Genomic DNA, 20,864 nt, shown 5'->3' on the forward strand with positions numbered 1-20,864 from the left:
TCCTACTTAAGAACTCAATACTTATTATTTTTTAATTCATGCTTGAAGTTATCAAACGATATTTTTTAGTAGTAGTCTTTGCATTTATATATTTTTTTTATATTTGTCATTCATTCCATTACTGAATTTTAAAAATCTTTAACAGATACATTAGATTTTTAATACATAGGTTACTATCTTTTGATACTGTTAAATCTTGGAGTGTTATCAAATTCTACATTTTATTATCCTTATTAATTTTGATTATTACTGTTATTATTAGATGATTCTCCCTGACGTTAAATATTATAATCAGGATGATAATAATTCCAGCTATCATACATTCCATAATTTTAAATAGAGTGAGGATGATGATGGTACATCGAAGGATATTAAAAGATTACAGGTGGTGCTTAATTTGATCCTCTAAAAGGATATTAATGTGGAACTCCTAATAAATGAGGGAGAGGAGGAGGGGGAATATGAGAAGGAACACCGTCTATGTAAAGAGAGTGTATGGGCATTCCTTATTTACTTCCACTGAAGTAATGAGGGTTTGAATCATGTCTATTTTTGCAGTTGTAGCATTTGCAAAGATGGGTACACTTAGCACCCATTTAGTAGCACTCGCAATATTTCTTTCTGCAGTCACTTTTTTTACAATTGCATCCTTTACTGTGAATTGCCTTTGTACCACTATCACTCTTATAGTATTAATCACTCTTTTAAATTAAAATTAAAATTTAGAATTTTTTTAAAAATATTTAACAAATCTATCTTAAAAATTTTAATTATTTTACCAAAAAATTTCCAAAAATAATTCAAAATTTTGATGCTTCAAGAGTTAAAAATTAAAAAAAATGAAATTAAAAATAATTTATTTACTTTATCAGCTTTTGGATCAAAGGCACTACTATTTCTTTGTTGAATAAGTTCCATGGCATGCTTACGCTAGTCTTCGTATTCTGGTTTATTAAGACAGCCTTAGCAATTTGTACCAACACAGTATTTCATTGCTTAGAAGCATTCACAGTATAATTTCAAACACTTTGTTTTCTTACAACCACAACACTCCTTTTTGTCGTTTTCATCTATATCTTAGAGATTGTTTTCTTCATCTTACAAATCATCATCATCCCTTAAATCTTCATCTTCAGCCATCATGTCTCTATCTTATAATTCACTCCTTTGGTGGTGTTCATGGTCATGGTCATGGTCACACATAAGATCACTGTGGCTATGATTGTTATCATCTTCGTTATTAAATTAAGCTTAATTTTTTAAATTATTTTGAACTTCATTTGAAAAGTCAGAAACCAAGCTATTCATTTTCTCATTTTATTTTTATTATGATTATTGAGATCTGTTATTTTTAGAACTTTGAGTTTTTGAGTCTAAATGATTTTTAGAAGAGGATTTTTTATTTTATACTAAATCTTGATTTGACTGTTATTGTTGTGAATCATATTTTTTTTTAGTTGAAGGTGTAGAAAACTCATTTTTCTTGACATTTGGTGTATCAAAGTGGCGTCTTTTTTTATTTATGCTATCTTAGTGAGAACTATCATTTTTTGAGATAGATCTAGCCTTTTTAGCAGTAGTTTAAGAATAACTGTTAAGATTAACTGACTTATCATTTATTTGATCGTTTTATGTTTCGTTTTATTATTCGATTTTTCTTTTAGCAGAAGAAAGGAGGATGGGATTTTTAAGTTAAACTTCTTCAATATCTTCATTCATCTCTTACGATGCATTTTGGGATTATTCTTAGTATGAAGCACTTTTTTTAATTTTTTAAATTTGTTATTAAAGAAAAGTGGTGTTTGCTTTATTATGGATTTTTTTATGTTTATCTTTAAGGCTTTGCTTTTAATATTCATTTAAAGGGAAATTAATTGTATTTGTGTCTTCAAATATGTCATTTTTATCATCATTTTCCTTTAATATTTTTCTAGTTTATTTTTAGACTGAATTATATTTAGAGTCTTGTTATGGTGATTAATCTTCGCTACTGCCTTCTTGCTTTTTTGACTTATTGTTTACATTCTTAATTTGCTCTTAGGAGTCTGAATTTTCATTATCACTTATTTCTTTTTCATGATTATTATCAAAGAGTAACTTTCCTAACTACTTATTTTAATAAACTAAAGAAGCTGATTTATTACTAGCAAAAGGACCATCTTATCTAGGAACTACTCTAGTATCATGATTTAAATTTCTATGCAAAATATTATTTTTAACATTTGGAGAGTTAGATTATGGTGGCATTTCTTAGCTGTAATAGTAGGAATTCATTGAGTACTAATATGGAAGATTTTTTTTCATCATAAATTGGAAATAAGGATTGGGAGATATATATCTGTTACTAATTTGGCCTTTAAATGGTGGGGTTCTTTGAGAAGAGAAGCTTTTTTTAGAGTAACGAGAACCTGTACTAAACAAAGATTTTCCATTAAAATTTTACTCGTTTGAGGGAATTTCAAATTGAAAATAGTTTTCTGAAAAGTTTATTTTACTTATTAATTACTTAAATTCGTCACTTTCCTTAAAATTTTACAGTTCAGTCCTATATTTATTTATAAATAAATTAACATAAATAATAAAATACACTCTTAAAAAATAAGTAAATTAAAAATAGCTTACTCATTTTCAAATTCAATTATAAATTTAGGTTTTTTCATTATCACAGTTCCAGATGCATTAGGTTCTTAATCTCTAACATCCTTGATTAAAGTTTCACAAGCTAATAGGCTTATACCATTCTATTCGCTAAAAATTAAATCAGTTTCTATATTTTATTTTTCAGTGTTTTTTTATTCTTCACCATTCTAATTCTCCACTTATCCTGTTTCTTCGTGCTATTAAAAATAGTTATTCAATACGAATTCAGGTTGATGATGATGATGAATATTATTTTTCTCTTAAAATGGACTTGAAGGGTTGCTGGTATATTATTATAATTTATGGTAAGCATTTTGAGTGTGGATAATTGGATGAACAAGGCTTGTAAAGTCTCTTTTAAAAGGGCTATGAAAGTGAATGTCGCTTGGAGGATATCTATTAAATTGATAGAAAAATAGTGGTATATAATAAGTAAGTAAATTGATAAGAAGCAAAATTAATCTAAGATTTATTTTTAAATTTCAAAATTTAAATTGTAAATGGTAACCTAATACATTGAAGATAGAAAAACTTATGGAAAATTATTAGAATTAGTATAAGATTTTGCAGAATATTAATTTTTTTAAGTAAATATAAATATTGAGTATCTGCATAATTATATCTAATTGAATCTTATGTAAGAAACAAAAAACCATTTAATAGTGTATCTTTTTATTTATTTATATTAATCTAAATATTAAAAAGAAAAATTGATAAGCTCTTCTTACTCGCCTGGGAAAGACAGAGGCTGGAATGGAGTGCCATCATATCCCTAGTAGTTAGGGGAGTCACTCAAGTTTTATCCAGTAATTAAACGATTTCCGCCAATCCTAAAGTTTTTAATTTAAAATAAAACAATTAAATCTAATAAGGTGAGATTTATTCTATTGAATCCATGCTTGAAACAGTCCTGATCTAAATCTTTGAAGTTAGATTCAGGCTGGAGCTAGGTAAAAAAATATAAAAATTATTACATAGGTGATTTAAAAATAGCTTAGTTATCATTTATTGCAGCATTTATTTTTTTCTCGCTAATAGGAGAGATCATTTATTTAGCGGAAGGTGTCTTATCATATCTTGTAAATCCTTTTATAATATTAAAATATAATTTTGCTTGATTAAGCAACATAGATGCTTAATACTACTTGATGGTAATTGATCAAGTGAAGAAAATAAGTAAAATTTCTTAAACATCAGTAAAATGATTTAAAAAATATCATTTGAATTTTGTTTTACCTTCTTTTTTTGGAGTTTACAAATTAGATTTTGTTGAGTCTTTCATTTTCTTTAGAGATCTATGAGGTTTAACTCTTCCTTATCACTACTTTTAATATGTTTTGGTGATTAAAGTAGCAACTTTTTTAATGTTTTTTGTTTCTTTTTTAAAAAACAGAGTGTTTTCTTTAATTAATTTTTATATTTCTTTTTATTATGTATTTTTATTGATTTATTAATTGAAAACAAGCAATTTAATTAAGAAACATACATAAATATGAATGAATGAATGAATTAATAAATAAATAAATAAATGCAAATAATTTATTATGCGCAATTTATGTACATATTAAACTTATTCCAAATATCAATCAATCATTAAATTTTGATATTAAATCTTTTTTAATGCTTGATATTAATTAACTAATACTTCCTAATTTAAAAAAAGAGAAGAAATTTAAAATTAGTAAAGAGTTTATAATTTCCCTCTCTTTCAAATTCAAATTTGCCACTCATCCTAATTTTCGTTTAATACAGTTTTTCTATTTTTTTACTGTATATTTGCTTCCATGTAATTTATCATACTTTTGCTTATTACAAATAAATCAAAATAAACCATTTTCTCACTTTCTAAAAATTATTTCTAAATTTTTAAAGAATATTCTTTGCTTGTTACATTAAAAAATATTAAAAAAGGTCCTCAAATAAATTATCTAGCACAATTAAACATAGCAATATTTAAATAGGTTATATTTTAAAATTAATTTAATACTTTTAGTTTTAACAATAAAACTAAAACTTTTTTTTATACTACAAAAATAATTATTTTCTCCATTATTAATGGACCAATAAATATATTATATACTCGTATCCTAAGTCTAATTTAAAAAATAAGGTAAAATGCAAAATATTAATCATCAAAAATGGCGGGCTTAACTTGGGATGTGAAAAATTTAAGAAGATTTACAGCGTATAATTAATTTATATAATATAAAATATTAACATAAAATTCAATATTTTTAAAAAAATTTTAGTAAACTATTATAAATTATATCAATTTTCATAAAATAGTTTCATATTTCTTAAGTAAATTTTGTTGACATAAGTTTTTTAATAAAGACAAATAAATGGATTAGAACTACTTTTGTTAATCTAAAATAAATAACATATGTAAACTAAAATTGAAATAAAAATAAATATGTAAATAAAATTTTAGAAATGATAAAAAATAAGTAATATGTGATGAATATAGATAATATTTATAATACATTTTTATTTTATTTATTTATATAATTTTCAAGTATTTAATTTAATATATACATTTATTTATTTTATTATTTTATAGTTTAGATTTATGGATCTGATTATAGGTAGATAGATAATAAAATTAATTTCTTTAATTTAAAGTAATATTTTTTTTGCAGAATTTCTTTGTTATTATTATCAGAAATAGATGGTAAGTTTATAATAAAGTTCTTGAGCCATAAATTATGATTTTTTTTTCAAGTGGTTTCTGATAAAAAAAATCATGGAAAAGGAAAATTGTTATTAGTTTGATCTAATCTTATAAAATTTACCATATCAATCAATCAATATGTGTATAATTTTACAGTATTTTTTTCAAGAAACATTTTTTTGTTTTTTTGAATTAGATCTTTTTGAATTAGAAGAGGGGAGTTGCTTTTCTTCAACTTCTTCTTTTTAAATACTTTTTTTATCTTTTTTCTTGTTGGAACTAGTAGGAACTGCAGCTTTTTTTGCTGACTACTTTTGGCTGGCTTATTGCTTTGGTTTGTCTTCTTAAATCTTTGAATTTTGGTTTTTTCTTGTATTATGGGGAGATTTGGTGATTTCAACATTTAAGGAGACATTTTCCTTTTTACTTTTTTTGCTTTTTTTATCCTCTTTTTTAGCGGGTTACTTTTTAGTCTTTTAGTTTATGGTATTTTGAATTTCTTCACTTTCTATATCCTCTTCAGCATCACTTTACTATAAATTTTCAATTTATTGTTAATGTAAATCTTATTCTTCCAAAGATTTGCTATTTTGATTTTCCTCAATTTATTCTCCATTTTCAAGATTTTCTTCTTCAATAGCTTCATTAATTGTTTTGACTTATTCAATTTCTTCTTTTTTCAGCTTTTGTTTTATAGAGCTGTCATATTCAAGCTTAATTTTCTATATCTTTTAATCTTTTTTGAATTAAATTTCCTCCTTTTTAATTTAAACTTGTTGTTCTTCTTGAATTTCATTCATGGAATTTTCTTTAAATCTTGGAGAAATAAATTGCTTTGATACCTATTGATCACTAATTTCTTTATTTACGCCAAGCTCATCGTTGGATTCTTTAACTATATTTTGAGCATCCAATAGTTTTTCATCAGCAGGAGCTTGTTTTCTTTTCTTTTCAGGATAAGGCATATAAGGATATCCATAGTTATCGTAGTATTACTATTCATCGTAGTAGTTACCTTACTTTAATCCTCTCTTTCTATTAGATAGTTATTCATACTAGTATGCTGATTGTGGATATTATGGAGGATATTTTTTGCTGTTTTTACCATTTTACTAATGGGGACCTTATGGGAAATTGTAATGATCATATCCATATTAGTATGGGTGTTCGTAATGAGAAAGGATATGAGGACCAGCAGAATTTTCACCTTATTCTTCTTGATTAATCATATAATAGTCATTGTAGTAATAAGGGTAAGGTAACTAGTAGTAGTAAGGTTAGTAATTTTCTTAACCATAGTAATAATTATATTAATTATATTAGGAATATTCATTTTATGCTAAATTTAATTAGTTAGGTTGGGAACGATGATTTTAAGGAACCTTTCCTGTGCTTGTTAAGATATTAGAAGCTGAAGGAGTAGCATTCAATCTGGAATCTGGTTCTTCATGAGAATGAGGATGGTTAATATTATTTCTGCAATTATCACACTTACAAAGTTTAGTACACTTAACTCCCAACTAATAACACTCACAATATTTCTTTAGGCAGTTACTCTTTTTACAGTTACACCCTTTGCTGTGTACCTTTTATTCGTTGTCAACTCCTTCTTCATTGCATAATTATTTGAGTTTACTTTACTGTTTTTAAATTATATATTATAAAATATGGTAGATAAATACAATTAAATTATTACACTATCAATCTTTGGATCAAAAGCACTATTATTTCTTTCAAGGATAGCTTACCTAGCCTCTTTTCTCATTGCTTCGAATTCAGGTTTGTTAAAGCAACCTTAGCAAGTACAACCTTCACACATTCTTGAAGCAGCAAAGCATTCACAATATAATTTTAAACATTTTGTTCTTTTGCAGTTACAACAAATTTTTCTATCTTCTGCATGATTAGCAGGTTTTATTGAAGAGTTTTGAGCTGTGTATGGAGCTAAATTAGAGTCCCCTGAAGAATTAGATTGTTTTTCAATATGGTCTTCATCTTCATGCATATTTTCATGATCATCTTCCTTCTCAGCAGTAGATTTTTCAATAGGAGGATTTTTTAAATTTTCTTCCTCTTCTTCCTCCTCCTCAATATTTTGGCTCTCAGCTTTTTTGGAGGAAAGTTAAATCTATTCATTTTCAAGCTAGAGAAGCTTATCTTTTTTTGATTGCTTCTTTTATTCAACTTTATCCTCTTTCTTTTTGCTAAGTTATGATGTAATTTAGTTATTTCCAGTAAGAAGCTAACTAGACTTCTTTTTAGTAGAAGGAGTGTGTAAATCTCTATCATCATTCCTTTGAGGAGACTCAAAGAGTTTACGCTTTTGCTACTGTTAAGGTTTTTCTGCAGTTTAAATAAAATCTGAAGATTAAATTTGCAAGTCTGTGTTTTTCTTAACTGTAGTAGCATTGTCGCTGATTTAACTACTTTGACTATTTTTGTAAGGATTGAAAGTCATTTATGTATTCTAAGAATCAAATAAGGCTGCATTTTATTGAATATTGTTATTTTCTTCAAATAGATTGTATGACTTATGTGAATTTTAAACATCTCCTTTTTTTACTGGATTTTTGGCATTCATTATAGAAGGCCCACTTTTCTTTTAGTTTTTTTCATCTTATCTTTATTCTTCTTAGCACTCATCATCATTTTCGTCATGAAATTGAATCACTCTTTTATAAGATATTTGATGGTTTTCATTTTCAGAGTCTTATGGCTTAGGAATTACTTATTTAGTTCCACAGCTTTAAAGTTAGAAATCATCAACATACACTTTATTAAAATCTGAATCAATAAATTTTTCGAACTAGTTTCTTTTTTAATAAAAAAAAAGATAAATATATAAAACTTTAATGGATAAAAAATTAAAGATATTTGCAAATATTTTTAATCGTTTGTAAAATTAATAAATTTAAATGTGTCGCGCCAAAATCTTAATTTAATCAATCATATAATTCTTAAAAAGCCAATCCTAAATAAAAATTAGAGTGTTAAAATATCCTTTCTTAACATTATTATTGATTAATTAATTAATTAAAAACTCAAAGTTAAAAGCTTTATTTATTTAATTATTTTTTGAAATCTATTATTACTTGTTGTTGAAAGTCATTTTAAATACAGGAGACTAGTAGACATAGTAGTTACTGTGGTTTTCGTTTAATGGTTGGTTGGCAAAATGAGAAAGCTTGCTAGATGGGTAGTTAGCAGGTTTTCCGTTAAGCAATATAATAGGTTATTGCTTACTTATGACAGGGGTAGTCGCTGCTTTATGGCCATGTGGGTAGTGCTAATGATAATCTGAGTCAAATTCATCTTTTTGTAAATGACCATATTCGTGATGGTGAATTGGTGGTGGAATCATATGAACTGGGTTATATCCTATAGGAGGGTATTTACCATATTAAGCATTATGAGAAACAGGAGCAGGACTAAAAACATTCTTCATATTTTTATAGCTATTTGAGTGATAAAAAAAAATAATAAATATTAGCCTAAGATTTTTTTTCAAATATTTCTTCATAAATAAGTAGATGAGAGGATTGATTTTTGTTGCATAAATGAATATTAATTTCAATGAATTTTTTGCAAGAATAATGATATAATTTATTTTTTACCTCTTGTTATTTTGCTATATAGGTGATGCCATGAAATGAGTTTTAGCCATAAATTGAAAGTTATTGATAGGAGAAAGATTATTCTAGCAGTAAGAATGGAATGGATCATCGATCTTTCTATTAGAATTAAGAATTTGGTCATCAGATAAATCAAATTTATCATTCTTACAAGGAGTAGAAATGAATTGCTACTATTATTATTTATGGGAATTATTATCAAAGTAATTATTCTTCATCAACAAACTAAATGTAAAATTTCCTTTTTATAGACTTCAATATATTATTTTTATTAAAAGTTAGCAATTTAATTGCACCCAAGCTAGCAACGATATGAAGAGTTCAGCTTAATATAGGCTTGGTAATAAGAATTTGCTCTCTTTAAGTTTCTATTTATTATTTAATTTTTTTGATTAATTTATTTTTTGTTGAGATTTATAAGCTATGAGTTTTTTATTTATTTATTTATTTTTGTTTTTTTTGATTACAATGATTTATCAAATATCAAAGCCCATACATACATTCAATACAGTATTATGCAGTGCTTATATTATTCATCTAATCTTAATTCATTTAATTCTTCTCTCAAATCAAATTTATCGCTGAGCAAGAATTTATTAAATTTTATTAATTAAATTTTGAAATCTAAGGTTTTGCTTTTCGCACCAAATTTATTTTTAAATTCAAATGCAATATTCCCCACTTATTTTATTCTTACCTTTATCTAATAACAATAATATTTTTCTTTTGCTTCGCAGAATATAAATACCACATTTGACTTCTCTTTATTATTTTCTCTTCTCTAGACAAAAAATATTCAAAAATACATTTGATTATTTGAAAATAAATGAATGTATTTAACTCTTAAAACTCGCTAATTCTAAAAATACCGCCAAAAATAAAAGATATTAATTTTATTTATATTACTAATAAATGCTTATTTCGATAAAACTTTTAATTTCACCCAAAAAATATATATTTGAAACTTACTTTTATTTATCACAAAAAAGAAAAAAAAGATAGGAACGAAGGAAGTACACTTTTATTTAAATATTAATATTAGTTTTCCTTTACTTTTGAATATAAGGAAAATATATATAATTTATTTTTTTATTAAAAAAAAGCAAATTTAATGGGACTGACTGACTCATTCAAAAAAGAATAAGTAAGTTGTTCAAAAATTTGCCAAAAGATTTTTATCTAAGTAGTTTTTTGCAAATTAAAAATTTGCTGAATAAAGCTAAGTATTTTAGTAAAATTTTCAATCTCGAAACATAGTTATATATAATAGATTACTATTGAATAAGATAAACTGCTCATAATTTTAATCATTAATTTTTTATAATAAAAGAGTTCTAAATCAAGATTCATATACATATATATACATGCGTGCGTTCAAATTTGAATTTAAATTTAAACATATAATCTCTCTATGCTTTATTTCCCACAATGTAATAAATCTTTCTTCTAATTGAAAATTTAAACGATTATATTTTTTCTAAAAAAAGGCATCTTATTACAATAATATGTAAATATAATCAAATAAAATTTATGATTATTTACCATCTTTTACTTATTTTTTTTAATTTATTTTTAAATTGATTAAATTTTCAATTATTATAATCAATACTCTAAAAATGTGATTGCTAAAATATCCAAACATATATCAGTGATATGATCTTTTCAAAGACTATAAATGTTTTTTTAAAATAAATTTTAATTTTTAAAATAAGTGATCTAAAATCTCAAGTTATTATTTGCTAAATATTCAGAAATGAGTGGTATATAATATATTTTGATTTTTTGGATACTTAGATTATTTAAAAGTAATAATAAAATTAATGTTTTTTTTGATTTGGCATTTTAATATAAACTATTTTTAATTTGTTTTTGTAAGGATACAAACAAGGTATCATCGATGTATCTTTTTTAAAACTTACTCTCTATTTGAATTATTTAATATTGTAGAAATTGTTTAATAATATCTAAAATGATTTTTTAAATTAAAAATTTAGAAGCAAAAAACAATATAAATAAATTGTTTTACTTCAAAAATAATAAATTTACTTAAATAAAAAAAATAATTAATTAAATGAAATAATAAAAATAATTAATTAACTGAAATAAAAGTTTTAAATAAAAAAATTTTAATTATTTTAAATAAAAATTAAAAATTTGAGTAAAAAAATATAAAATTAACTTAAATAAATATTATAAATAAAAATTCTAGTAAATTTATAGCATTTTGTTAGTGTGAATTAGAAAAAAAAATTGAGTGAATATATGATAATACTTAAATTGAATATTTGATTTGAGTTTTACAATTAGATATACTGAAAAATATATACAGAAATGATTATTTATTTAATTATAATTTTTTAATGTCTAAAGAAATGTAGAGAATAAAAGGTACCTTAAATATTTTATCTTTAGTGAATTGATATAATTAATAATTAAAATATGGAAGATAATTTAAAATAATAATTTATGTATGAATATTTTATTATTCATATTTGAAAAATGTGAATACGTCCATGCGTAGGTAAGTATAATTGTTTTTCATTTCAAAAACAGAGTTATAACAAGATAATACAAAACTAGTAGCTTCATTTCGTTTATTTTGAAATAAGATATTTTAAAGTACTATCTATCTATCTATTTGGTAGGAAAGGATAAGAAGAAGATTTCATTTCATTTTAGTCATAAATAAATTTGTGAATAGTTAGTTTTTAACAGTAAAAAAATGTTTAAATTATATGAAGATCTTAATAGTGTTTATTTTTTAAGTAAAGATTTATCTAGGCTTTTAAGTATGTATGTATGATAAATATAGGCTTGCTATTATTATTAAAATTAATTACTAGATTTCATATAAGTGTTTAAGCATGTTTGTTTGAGTGAGTTTGTTAGTTGAAATAATAAATAATAATTAAATGTGGCATAACTTTGTTTTTTACAAGTAATATTTTAATTTTATTTTTGTTTGTTGCTAAGATTTGATTTTTTTATTATTCTCAGATCAGCTTTGAATTTAAGAATAGTAAATACTGCTACGTGAGCGCTTTCTTATATCTAAATTTTAATCAAGTATGGCTTTACTATTAAAATTAGTATCATTATTATTTGAAAACTTTTGTGCTTAAGCGCAGTTAGGAGGGGATTATGGCTATGGATTACTTGAATTTGTGAATCTATTACATGGAGTCAAGACTGTACTTTTTTCAATTTAACTAGTTATTGGTATTGGTATAATATTAGGAGAATTTTTTGTTGTATTTTAAATAGAATTAGCTTAATTTTCTTCACAATTAGTAATTTAATTTAGCTTAATTTAATCTTCAAATGAAATAGGCTCTAAGTTTTCATTAGCCAAAGTGTCTAAATTGCTTTATGAAAGTGCTTAGCTGTGAGTATTTTATTGCTTCACTTATATCTCTTCTATAAAATTATGATATGTAGAATGTGTTTCTAGTTTTTACTACTCAGAATTTAGGGAAAAATCTGAGGTTAACTCTTAGCTAATGATTTCATTTACAGTAGACTTTCCAGATTTTATAGGGCTTTTTGATGAAAATCCTAATCTCTTTTTGCTAAATTTTTTGAATTAGCACATTAGGTTAACCTATTTCTAAACAAATATAATATTTTAATTTTTATTATTTAATAGATATGATAAAAAAAGAAGTAAGTAAGTAAGTAAATAAGAATATTTTTAGATTTTTATTTACAAGCCACGGATGGCATAAAGCTTAAGAAGGTGTAAGTCTTTCTCTTGGATTCTTTTTGAGTATTTAAGAGAGGAAGTCTAACCCACTAGTACTTATATGAGCCAAAAGTTTATTTTATTAAGAGATGTCTAATCCTTTCTTTTATATGTCTTATATCAAAATTTATTCACTAGTTATTATTAAAATTGTTCATTACAACATATGATATTTAAAATTTTAATAAATTAAAAAATATATCAAATTATTGTTAATATTTAACCTTGTTGGCATAATCATTAAAAATTAACCATTCAAGTATTAAATTTTTGTTAGAAATACATCTATTAATAATCATCCAATTTAAAATAAAATTACTTTGCAGAATAGAATGGGAGTTATCCAGTTAATAATTAAAACGTCACTATTCCCAATGACCACATATCAACTTATTTATCATACTCTTGCTCTTTAAAAATCTCTGGAGCCATAAAGCTTATCGTACCAGTCTTCGTCATCATTCTTCTAAAATCGCATGTTTTAGAGTTTGAAAAATCGATCAATTTAATTGAATTCTTTTTTTCGTCAATTAAAATATTATTGGAAGTGATATCACGATGACAAACACCTTTTTAGTGTAAGTATTATATAGCTTTTAGTGACTCTATAATTACAAATTTAGTGTACTCCTCTAGTTAATAAAGGTAAATATGAGATTTATTTAGATTTAGAATGCAAATAAAATTAGAACTATCTGTGCATAATTCAATCATTTATTGATTCATTCATACTTTCATCTACTATAACAATAGAAGAAAATTTTTGATTTACAAAAGATTTATTTTTTTAACAGTAATAATGATGAATGATTTTAATTTAACTTTAATTTACATTAAATAAAAAATTCTATCAATTAATTAAGGATTCATTCCTAGTAAATCAATGAAATCTCTTACGAATTTGTATATTTTTTTTTACAAAAGATTTTGTGGAAATTAACAATTCTTTTTATTGCTCTAAATATAAACGCAAAGCAAGGAAGATAGATATTTCCAAACAAAAAAATTAAAAATTCTTGAGGTATTTGATATGCTCAATGTCAGATATTCTCTAACGCAAAAAAATATTACTAATTAATCTAATTTAATTAATGCATTGAATTACAAAGCACAGATGTATTTTTACATTTTTCAAATTGCTATGACAATTTTTTTAAAAAAATATTACCACTCATTTTTTGGTGCTTTTCTAAGTAATCTTACAATGAAAATCCAACTACATAGTCTAATATTATATAGCATTTTTTATTTTCAATGAAAAGATCGTAAGTTCTCACAACATTTGGGTGCTTTAAGCTCTATAGTAAAAAAAACTCCCTTGAAATATTCAAAAGGTGTTCTCCATCTTTGAAACCTATTGTTTTTACAGCATAATCTTTTTAAGTACTCACGCACTTGCATCTGCTTACTAATCCCAAAGATCCCTTTATTAATAAATTTGGAACATTCAAATTAATTTTAAGAATAAACACATAGATAGTGATAGTAATTAAAGTAACGTACAAAGATATTAATTTAATAAATTATATGCTTTTTTTTAAGAAGAGGAGAGAGCTTAATGTCCTTAACTTTTCAAAAAAAAAAAAAGAATAAAAATTACTAATTGTTTTTGAAAATTAGTTTGTTCTGATTTTAAATGCTCACAAAAACGATAAGTATTTAAGCTAAAATATTTTTACTAGAAGTAAAATTTTGTTATATTTATAAAAAGGGGGGCTAACAATTTTCAATGACTTTTATCTCAATTTATTCAATATATTATTAATATATTTATTTACTTATCCTATTTTTTCAAGGGTAATATACTTATCATGGTAAGACTTCCTTCCAGAATTAGAAAGACTCTACTTTCTTAAAGGAATCGAAATTTTTAAAAAGCTTTTAGAAGATTTGCGTTTAGCCTCAGGAGAGAACCCACCCATTCTACTCAATTTAAGTGGAGAAGGTGATCTCGAAATATCGCTAGAAGAATTTTCATATGAAGAAGGATTAAGATAATCAAAGGAAATACTGCTCAAGCGAATTGAATTAACTTAACTGTTCATGTACGCAGCGTTTTCTGATTCCACTTAAACAGAACTATTTTCTTTAAAATATTTTCTCTCTGTAAGTAAACCGTCACTCCTTTATTCGTTTTGGTTGTTTTCATCATCTTCCGTTTTCAAATTTTCATTTTAATTCTCATATGAAATTTCATCTTCTTCGTCAATGCTATGGGTATTATATTGTAAGAGCTCTGAAACATTAAGAGAACTACGCTCGCAATCTAACCCCATATTTTTCAATGTATTCATCCAATAATAAATAAGTTGTATATTGATGGTAGCTTGTACCAAATTTGAAGCTCAAAATTGTTAATCCTATAAATAATCAAGAAACTCTCTTTGCTATTTTGAGAGTAGTTTAATTCTTTCTTTGTTTTTTCAAGTAACAGTGATTTTAATAAATATTCTGGTTTATATTTATTTATGGTCATTCAACGAAACAATATTTTTAAAGATTCTATCCAAAAGCTATTATTTTGCTAATTGATTCTGAAATAATTTGTATGAATCCTATTAAAAGTCAAAGATTTATTATCTGTGGCTTTCTAGTGATATTACTAATACTTGACTTGGTTAGTTGGCTCTATATTTAATTATAATTCTTTTCTTAAATTAATTATTTTGTTGTTTGTCAAGTATACTTTTTCAATTATTATTCATTGAATTAATTAATTAATCATTTATTTATTTATTTAACAAGCTTGTCCACTCACTCATACAGTCCTTTATTGATTCATTCCTATATTTTATAGTATAAACCAATGCAAAAATTATACAAATAAATAACTCTATAATATACTTGGATATATTAGCTAATTTTTTCTTATTTTAATAACTAGTATGTTTAAAGCTCATTTCAATTAAAACTTATTGAAAATTAACAGAAGTAAATTAATTTTTTTTCTTACAATATCTAAAAATTTTTAAAAGGTATTTAATAGTTGTTTACTTTTTTAAAAATGTTGATAAACACAAAAAGTTCTAATTTTACAGGATAAAAAACATAAAAAACAAACCTATATTTATGCTAAGATAAATAAATCCCATTTATAAGATGGATAGATTTTTAAATTAAAATGAATTATTTAGTTGCTTATAGTTTCATAAAAACGCTTTTATAGTGATATTACATTCTAAGTAAAGCAGCTAAATAATTCAAATTTTAATTATGTAATATAGATCAAAATTATTTATCCACATAATTACTTTCATATCATTGAAACTATTATCTGTTTATTAAATTAAATAAAGTAATTAAATTTAAAATAAAACTACTTATATGAAAAAAATATAATACAATTTTAATAAGTTCAATTAAATATTTCATTTTATTTACTTTTATTTTAAGATAAAGTTTTATTTATTTTACAGATACTTTTGATGATTATTGATAAAAGTTATTTTAGTAGATTATAATTTAAGTATAGTTTTTAAGTAGTAATTATATTTATTTGAGGGCTATCTTAAATTGCAAGCATAAGGAACTATTTCTAAATAATATAATTGTTCTATAAGGCTCATATTATAATAAATATAATTTAATTTATTTTCCAAAATTAAGATAGGCAAATAACAGTTCTCCTTATTTTTTTACTAGACTATTCCCTCAGTTCTCTTAGTAATTTTATTTAATAAATTAATTAATTTTATTCTCCTCTATTCCTTTTTATAATGCTAAAATTCTTTAATCCTGTAAATAAGTCTCCATCTTTTGCAACCATGAATCTTATAATACATCTTCTACCTATTCATACATTAAGAAAAAAATATATTAAATTATAATTTTTGGAATTAATATATTTAATTAAGTACAGGAATTAAAATGATCATAATTTAAAGATGCATAAAATATTACATTTAAAAACATAGATTTTGTATGAACTAAAATACATTAAATTTCTGTTTTTATTTAAAAAGTAAATCCAAAAAATTGAAAAGATGCAAATTGTGTATTTTTCATGATTTTTGTGATGGGGATTTTCCAAAATCTAATTTGTAAGCTTAAGCAAAATCAACTTTTTAAGGTAAATTTAGACAATAATAAATATTTGAATAAATTATATCCCAAAATAGCAAAATCGTTTATGCAATTTGTGGTATATTATTAAAAGCCAAATTAATTTTTTGAATTTTATTTATTAATTATAATTTTCAAAATAAACCACGATTATGCAAAAATTTTCAGTAAACATCTATTATACTGAAAATTTATTAATTTTTGTGATTTATTCGAGATATTTCATTTCTGTGGCCTAATTTTAGTTTACATTATTTATTTTACAAAATATGTAGTTTTAAAAGAAAACATATTATTTTTTCTTCTCTAAAATGGTTACAAAAAAGTAAATAAGGATAATCCCATCTTAATTAAAAAAATATTTACTTCACTTACTAACATAGTTGGTTTATTTCACTAATGGAAAAATTTATTCAAATATTAAAAATAAATTAAAAGATATGTATGTATATATCTATCTATTTTTAGTAATAAATCTTAAATTATATAACCATTTAGCAGCTTACCAATTTTATTGTGCTGAAAAATCTATCTATTCATAAGGCATAAATAGTAATAGTATTTCATATGATTATTATAAATGTATGTATTTACTATTCAACCAAATTAAAAAAAGAAACTAAATTTACACTAAGTATTTAAAGTTAAATAAATAGATAGATAGAAAGATAATTTTCGATTTTTTTAAATTGATCTTTCATTAATTTAAAATTTTATCTCATTTTTGAAATTGAAAAATTAAACTTAATTACCTCTTCTTGCTTTGTCTTTTACTCTTTTTCCTTTTTAATTAATTTTTCGTTGCTAATTTATTAGGAAGCATCTGAAAAAATATGAACTTGTGTTTGGAAAGTGTTATCAACTTTTTTCATAATTAAACTGCTTTTAGGTCCAATCAAAGATAGTATTTTATTTGAGACTCTTAAACCTATTTGTAAGCTATTTTTAGAGCGATCCTTTTTCGTTTTGCTTCTTTTAATTTACATTTTAGAAACACCTTTTAAAATTTCTTTGATGTCTAAAACGACGTCATCTTTTGTTGGTATTTATATATTTTACTTAATCTTATTTATAATATGAAACTATATAATTTTATTATTTTCTTAATAGTAATCAATTGTTATTTACACAAAATAATTGCTTTCTGTGTTTTTTATTGCATTATGAAGAATGTTAAAAAGAACTTGCTTTACTCTTTTGGGTGAATTTTATATTGTTGTAATGTTAGAAGGATTCAATATTTAAATTGTTACATTTTTTTCCTCTAATATAGATTTGAAATCATTTGTTAATTCATTAAGCAAATCCATTAAATCAATAACTTCCACTTATAATTTGTTTCTTTGAATAGACTTTTATAGATTCAAAACATCTTTCAGATTAATTATTTTGTTCATAATTATTTTCATTTACAGATTCAAGCTTTAATTTTTATTTAAAATAGTTTCAAAATTATTTTTAAGTTTTTCTTCTGTTTCTATTGCAGGAATATCAAGATAGGCGTCATAAGTAAGATTTTTTAAGCATTTTAGAGTTTATAAATAAAGAGATTCATATTAATTTAGCAACTCTCTTAGCTAATTTATTTTCTTTTCTTATGTCTAAAAATCTTTTTAAATACTAAGCAAAACAAAAATATCATCTCCTTCCATAAATGAGCCAATTGTTACTCGACGAAAAACTTCTGCTTTCTTTTTGATAAATAGCACACCTTTGAATTACTCTATTGTAAAATTTCTTTTAGGTGAGTATTCAATAATAGGTTCTTCGTTTTCTTTATCTTCCTAAGCCGTTAAATTTTATTTAGAGTGAATTTTCATATTCTACTTACTTTTACTTAATTTAACTTCATTTTTATCTGCCTCGCTTCTTTCTTCATTTTATTTTTCTTCTTTATGATGTTTTTTGTGAGATGATATTTTAGTTTCTTTGTTATTTATTTTTATCGTCATATCATTAAGCAGATTCCCATCTCCTTACATCTTTTATTTGAGATCTTTATCTTTTTATTCATTTTCTTTTTTAAATATTTAGTATGCTTATTCGATGTTATTATTTTGATCAATATTGTTTTATAGAGAGATATTTTAAGGATTTAAAGCAGTTTCTTCGTTTTACTTATCATTACTTTTTGCTGTATATATTTATAGCAAATTTCCATTTGATTTAGGAGATAGTAATTACTAAAATTAATCATCACTATTAATATGATTATTTTGTACATTATTGTAATTGTTATTTAAATTGCTTCCTAGAAAGCTTTAAAAATTGCTCATCTCATTCATTCCATTTTCATGAGGCTACAAATTGCTACCATATGGGAGAGTACTGTTTTAATATGCACTAAATCCTCCTACTAATCCCAAAGCCGAGCCAATATTACTTTAATGAGCATTATTTTAAATTACCCATATTTTTGCTGTTTCTTTCTAGGTGTTTATTTTCTTTTAATCGAAGCTATCTTTATTTACTTTTTGATTATCTAAATTTTCTGCTTTACCCTATAAATTATGATCCAAGTTCAAGATGCTGCTAGCAGGATTTAATTCTTTGAGTCCTTATTAAATTTAATTCTATTTTTCAATTTCCTCCTATTCTTTTTACATAATCAGCTGAGCAGCTGCTTTTCTTATCCAATATTCGAGTGGCTTTTTAATTTAGTTAAAATCCAATAAATCCTCATTTTTTTTAATAACTTCATCAACCAGCTCAAATTCTGAATTCTTAAACCTGTCAAGCATTTTTTTTTAGTTATCTGCTTTTAGCATTCTCTTTGCCTAATTATCAAATTTTTATACCTTTTACACCATTTAATCTGTATCTTTGCTACTTTGATACTTCATTTTAAGTATTAAAATCCCTGATGATTTTGACATTTAATGAATAAAGTCATTTAAAATACACATATCTTTATCATCTTCCTCTATTTTTTCTTTAGTCTCATCATTATCATAAAATTCCTTTTATTCATGCTTATAGTAGAGTATAATCAAAATAATAACAAAAAAATAAATAATTAAATCAAGGCCATTCCTACTTTAATAAATCTCTCCTAACATAAAGAAAGTATTATGAAATACCTTTTTATTATTAAATAAACAAATATAATTTTGTAAAAATGGAATCAAATTTTTGTCGAAAGAAAATTTGCTTGTTTTATATTTTTTAGCATTAATTAAAATAATTTATTAATAAAAATGTTGTTACATCAATAATAGCTTTTAGATGTTTAGGAAATAATTAAATGCTCTTTTGTATTTAAAAACGAATATAAAAATATGTTTGTATTTATCTCATCACATTAGAGTAGAGGCAAAAACCATCTTTGTAATAATTAGCAGTAGATTAATTTATAATAAATAAGAGATAGTAACAGAAGCACTCTAATTAGTTAGAATTTCTAAAAAATATTAGCACATAAATTATCATATTTATTAGCTCAAGAATAAACTTATACTAATCTCTTTCAGCTATAACAAAGTATAAAAATGTAGCGATACTTATACAAAAACCAAAAATAGTTGACACCGATTTTTATTTATCATTATTTATTTCATCTATTCTGCTAATTTCTAAATTTGATAACTTTTATTCTTTAGTCATTTCTATTTATATATTTAATTTTTCTTTTAACAAATATAAATTAAAAAGCTAATATATACTAATATGTTTTTCAACTATTGATATTATAAAACCTTAACTATTAGAAAGTTCTTCTTATATAGGCACATATACATGCCCAATGGCAGAATCTAACAAAAGTATAATGACTTAATTATTATTTTATTAAAATTTAATAAAATCAGAACTTTAAAAAATTTTAAATTATTAAATATTTTTTTAAGCAAAGTATTTGAATCAATAACATACTGTAGTCAGATGATAATCTATTTTTATAAATTTTATCTTTTAATAAAAACATTTTACCCATATTTATCAAATTTGAAGAACTTAATTTTTGGTAAGTTATAAGTAAGATTTTATTTACAATCATAAATTAAATATTAAAATAATTCTTAATTTTCTTAGGTTTTATAAAATATTAAGATAAGATTAGGTTCATTATTTTAAATAAAATAAAATTTCAAAATTTTTCAGTTTTTAATATTAAAATCAC

General features: G+C 23.4%; 6 protein-coding genes across 6 annotated transcripts; 2 read left to right on the forward strand and 4 right to left on the reverse strand. All coding sequences in view use genetic code 6, as the record gives it.

The window, feature by feature from the left end:
* Positions 1 to 110: 110 nt before the first annotated feature.
* On the reverse strand, positions 111 to 3,922 carry TTHERM_01049280 (tesmin TSO1-like CXC domain protein; the record flags this gene model as incomplete). Its single annotated transcript, XM_001025523.2, has 6 exons — positions 111 to 701; positions 865 to 2,545; positions 2,623 to 3,036; positions 3,369 to 3,470; positions 3,615 to 3,726; positions 3,877 to 3,922. 6 exons carry the CDS (start codon positions 3,920 to 3,922, stop codon positions 111 to 113), a joined length of 2,946 nt encoding a protein of 981 aa, XP_001025523.2.
* Positions 3,923 to 5,475: 1,553 nt separating this feature from the next.
* TTHERM_01049270 (tesmin TSO1-like CXC domain protein) lies at positions 5,476 to 9,161 on the reverse strand (the record flags this gene model as incomplete). The annotated part of the gene is made up of 4 exons (XM_001025522.2): positions 5,476 to 6,951; positions 7,008 to 8,124; positions 8,404 to 8,766; positions 8,926 to 9,161. 4 exons carry the CDS (start codon positions 9,159 to 9,161, stop codon positions 5,476 to 5,478), a joined length of 3,192 nt encoding a protein of 1,063 aa, XP_001025522.2.
* Positions 9,162 to 9,219: 58 nt separating this feature from the next.
* On the forward strand, positions 9,220 to 10,156 carry TTHERM_001049258 (hypothetical protein; the record flags this gene model as incomplete). Its single annotated transcript, XM_012800447.1, has 2 exons — positions 9,220 to 9,283; positions 10,047 to 10,156. The coding sequence occupies exons 1-2, from the start codon at positions 9,256 to 9,258 to the stop codon at positions 10,154 to 10,156; spliced, it is 138 nt and encodes a 45-aa protein (XP_012655901.1). The 5' UTR covers positions 9,220 to 9,255.
* A 1,257-nt stretch (positions 10,157 to 11,413) lies between these two features.
* TTHERM_001049259 (hypothetical protein) lies at positions 11,414 to 11,746 on the forward strand (the record flags this gene model as incomplete). The annotated part of the gene is made up of 1 exon (XM_012800448.1): positions 11,414 to 11,746. The coding sequence occupies one exon, from the start codon at positions 11,414 to 11,416 to the stop codon at positions 11,744 to 11,746; it is 333 nt and encodes a 110-aa protein (XP_012655902.1).
* A 195-nt stretch (positions 11,747 to 11,941) lies between these two features.
* TTHERM_01049260 (dual-specificity kinase domain protein) lies at positions 11,942 to 14,979 on the reverse strand (the record flags this gene model as incomplete). Its single annotated transcript, XM_001025521.2, has 5 exons — positions 11,942 to 12,550; positions 12,651 to 12,819; positions 13,005 to 13,317; positions 13,854 to 14,109; positions 14,464 to 14,979. The coding sequence occupies 5 exons, from the start codon at positions 14,977 to 14,979 to the stop codon at positions 11,942 to 11,944; spliced, it is 1,863 nt and encodes a 620-aa protein (XP_001025521.2).
* Positions 14,980 to 16,336: 1,357 nt separating this feature from the next.
* TTHERM_01049250 (transmembrane protein, putative) lies at positions 16,337 to 20,377 on the reverse strand (the record flags this gene model as incomplete). Its single annotated transcript, XM_001025520.2, has 3 exons — positions 19,955 to 20,377; positions 17,500 to 19,827; positions 16,337 to 16,474 (listed from the first exon to the last, which is right to left on the reverse strand). The coding sequence occupies exons 1-3, from the start codon at positions 20,348 to 20,350 to the stop codon at positions 16,337 to 16,339; spliced, it is 2,862 nt and encodes a 953-aa protein (XP_001025520.2). The 5' UTR covers positions 20,351 to 20,377.
* Between the last annotated feature and the right edge of the window lie 487 nt (positions 20,378 to 20,864).

The sequence above is a fragment of the Tetrahymena thermophila genome, assembly GCF_000189635.1.
Source record: "Tetrahymena thermophila SB210 genomic scaffold scf_8254199, whole genome shotgun sequence".
NCBI classification, from domain to species: domain Eukaryota; phylum Ciliophora; class Oligohymenophorea; order Hymenostomatida; family Tetrahymenidae; genus Tetrahymena; species Tetrahymena thermophila.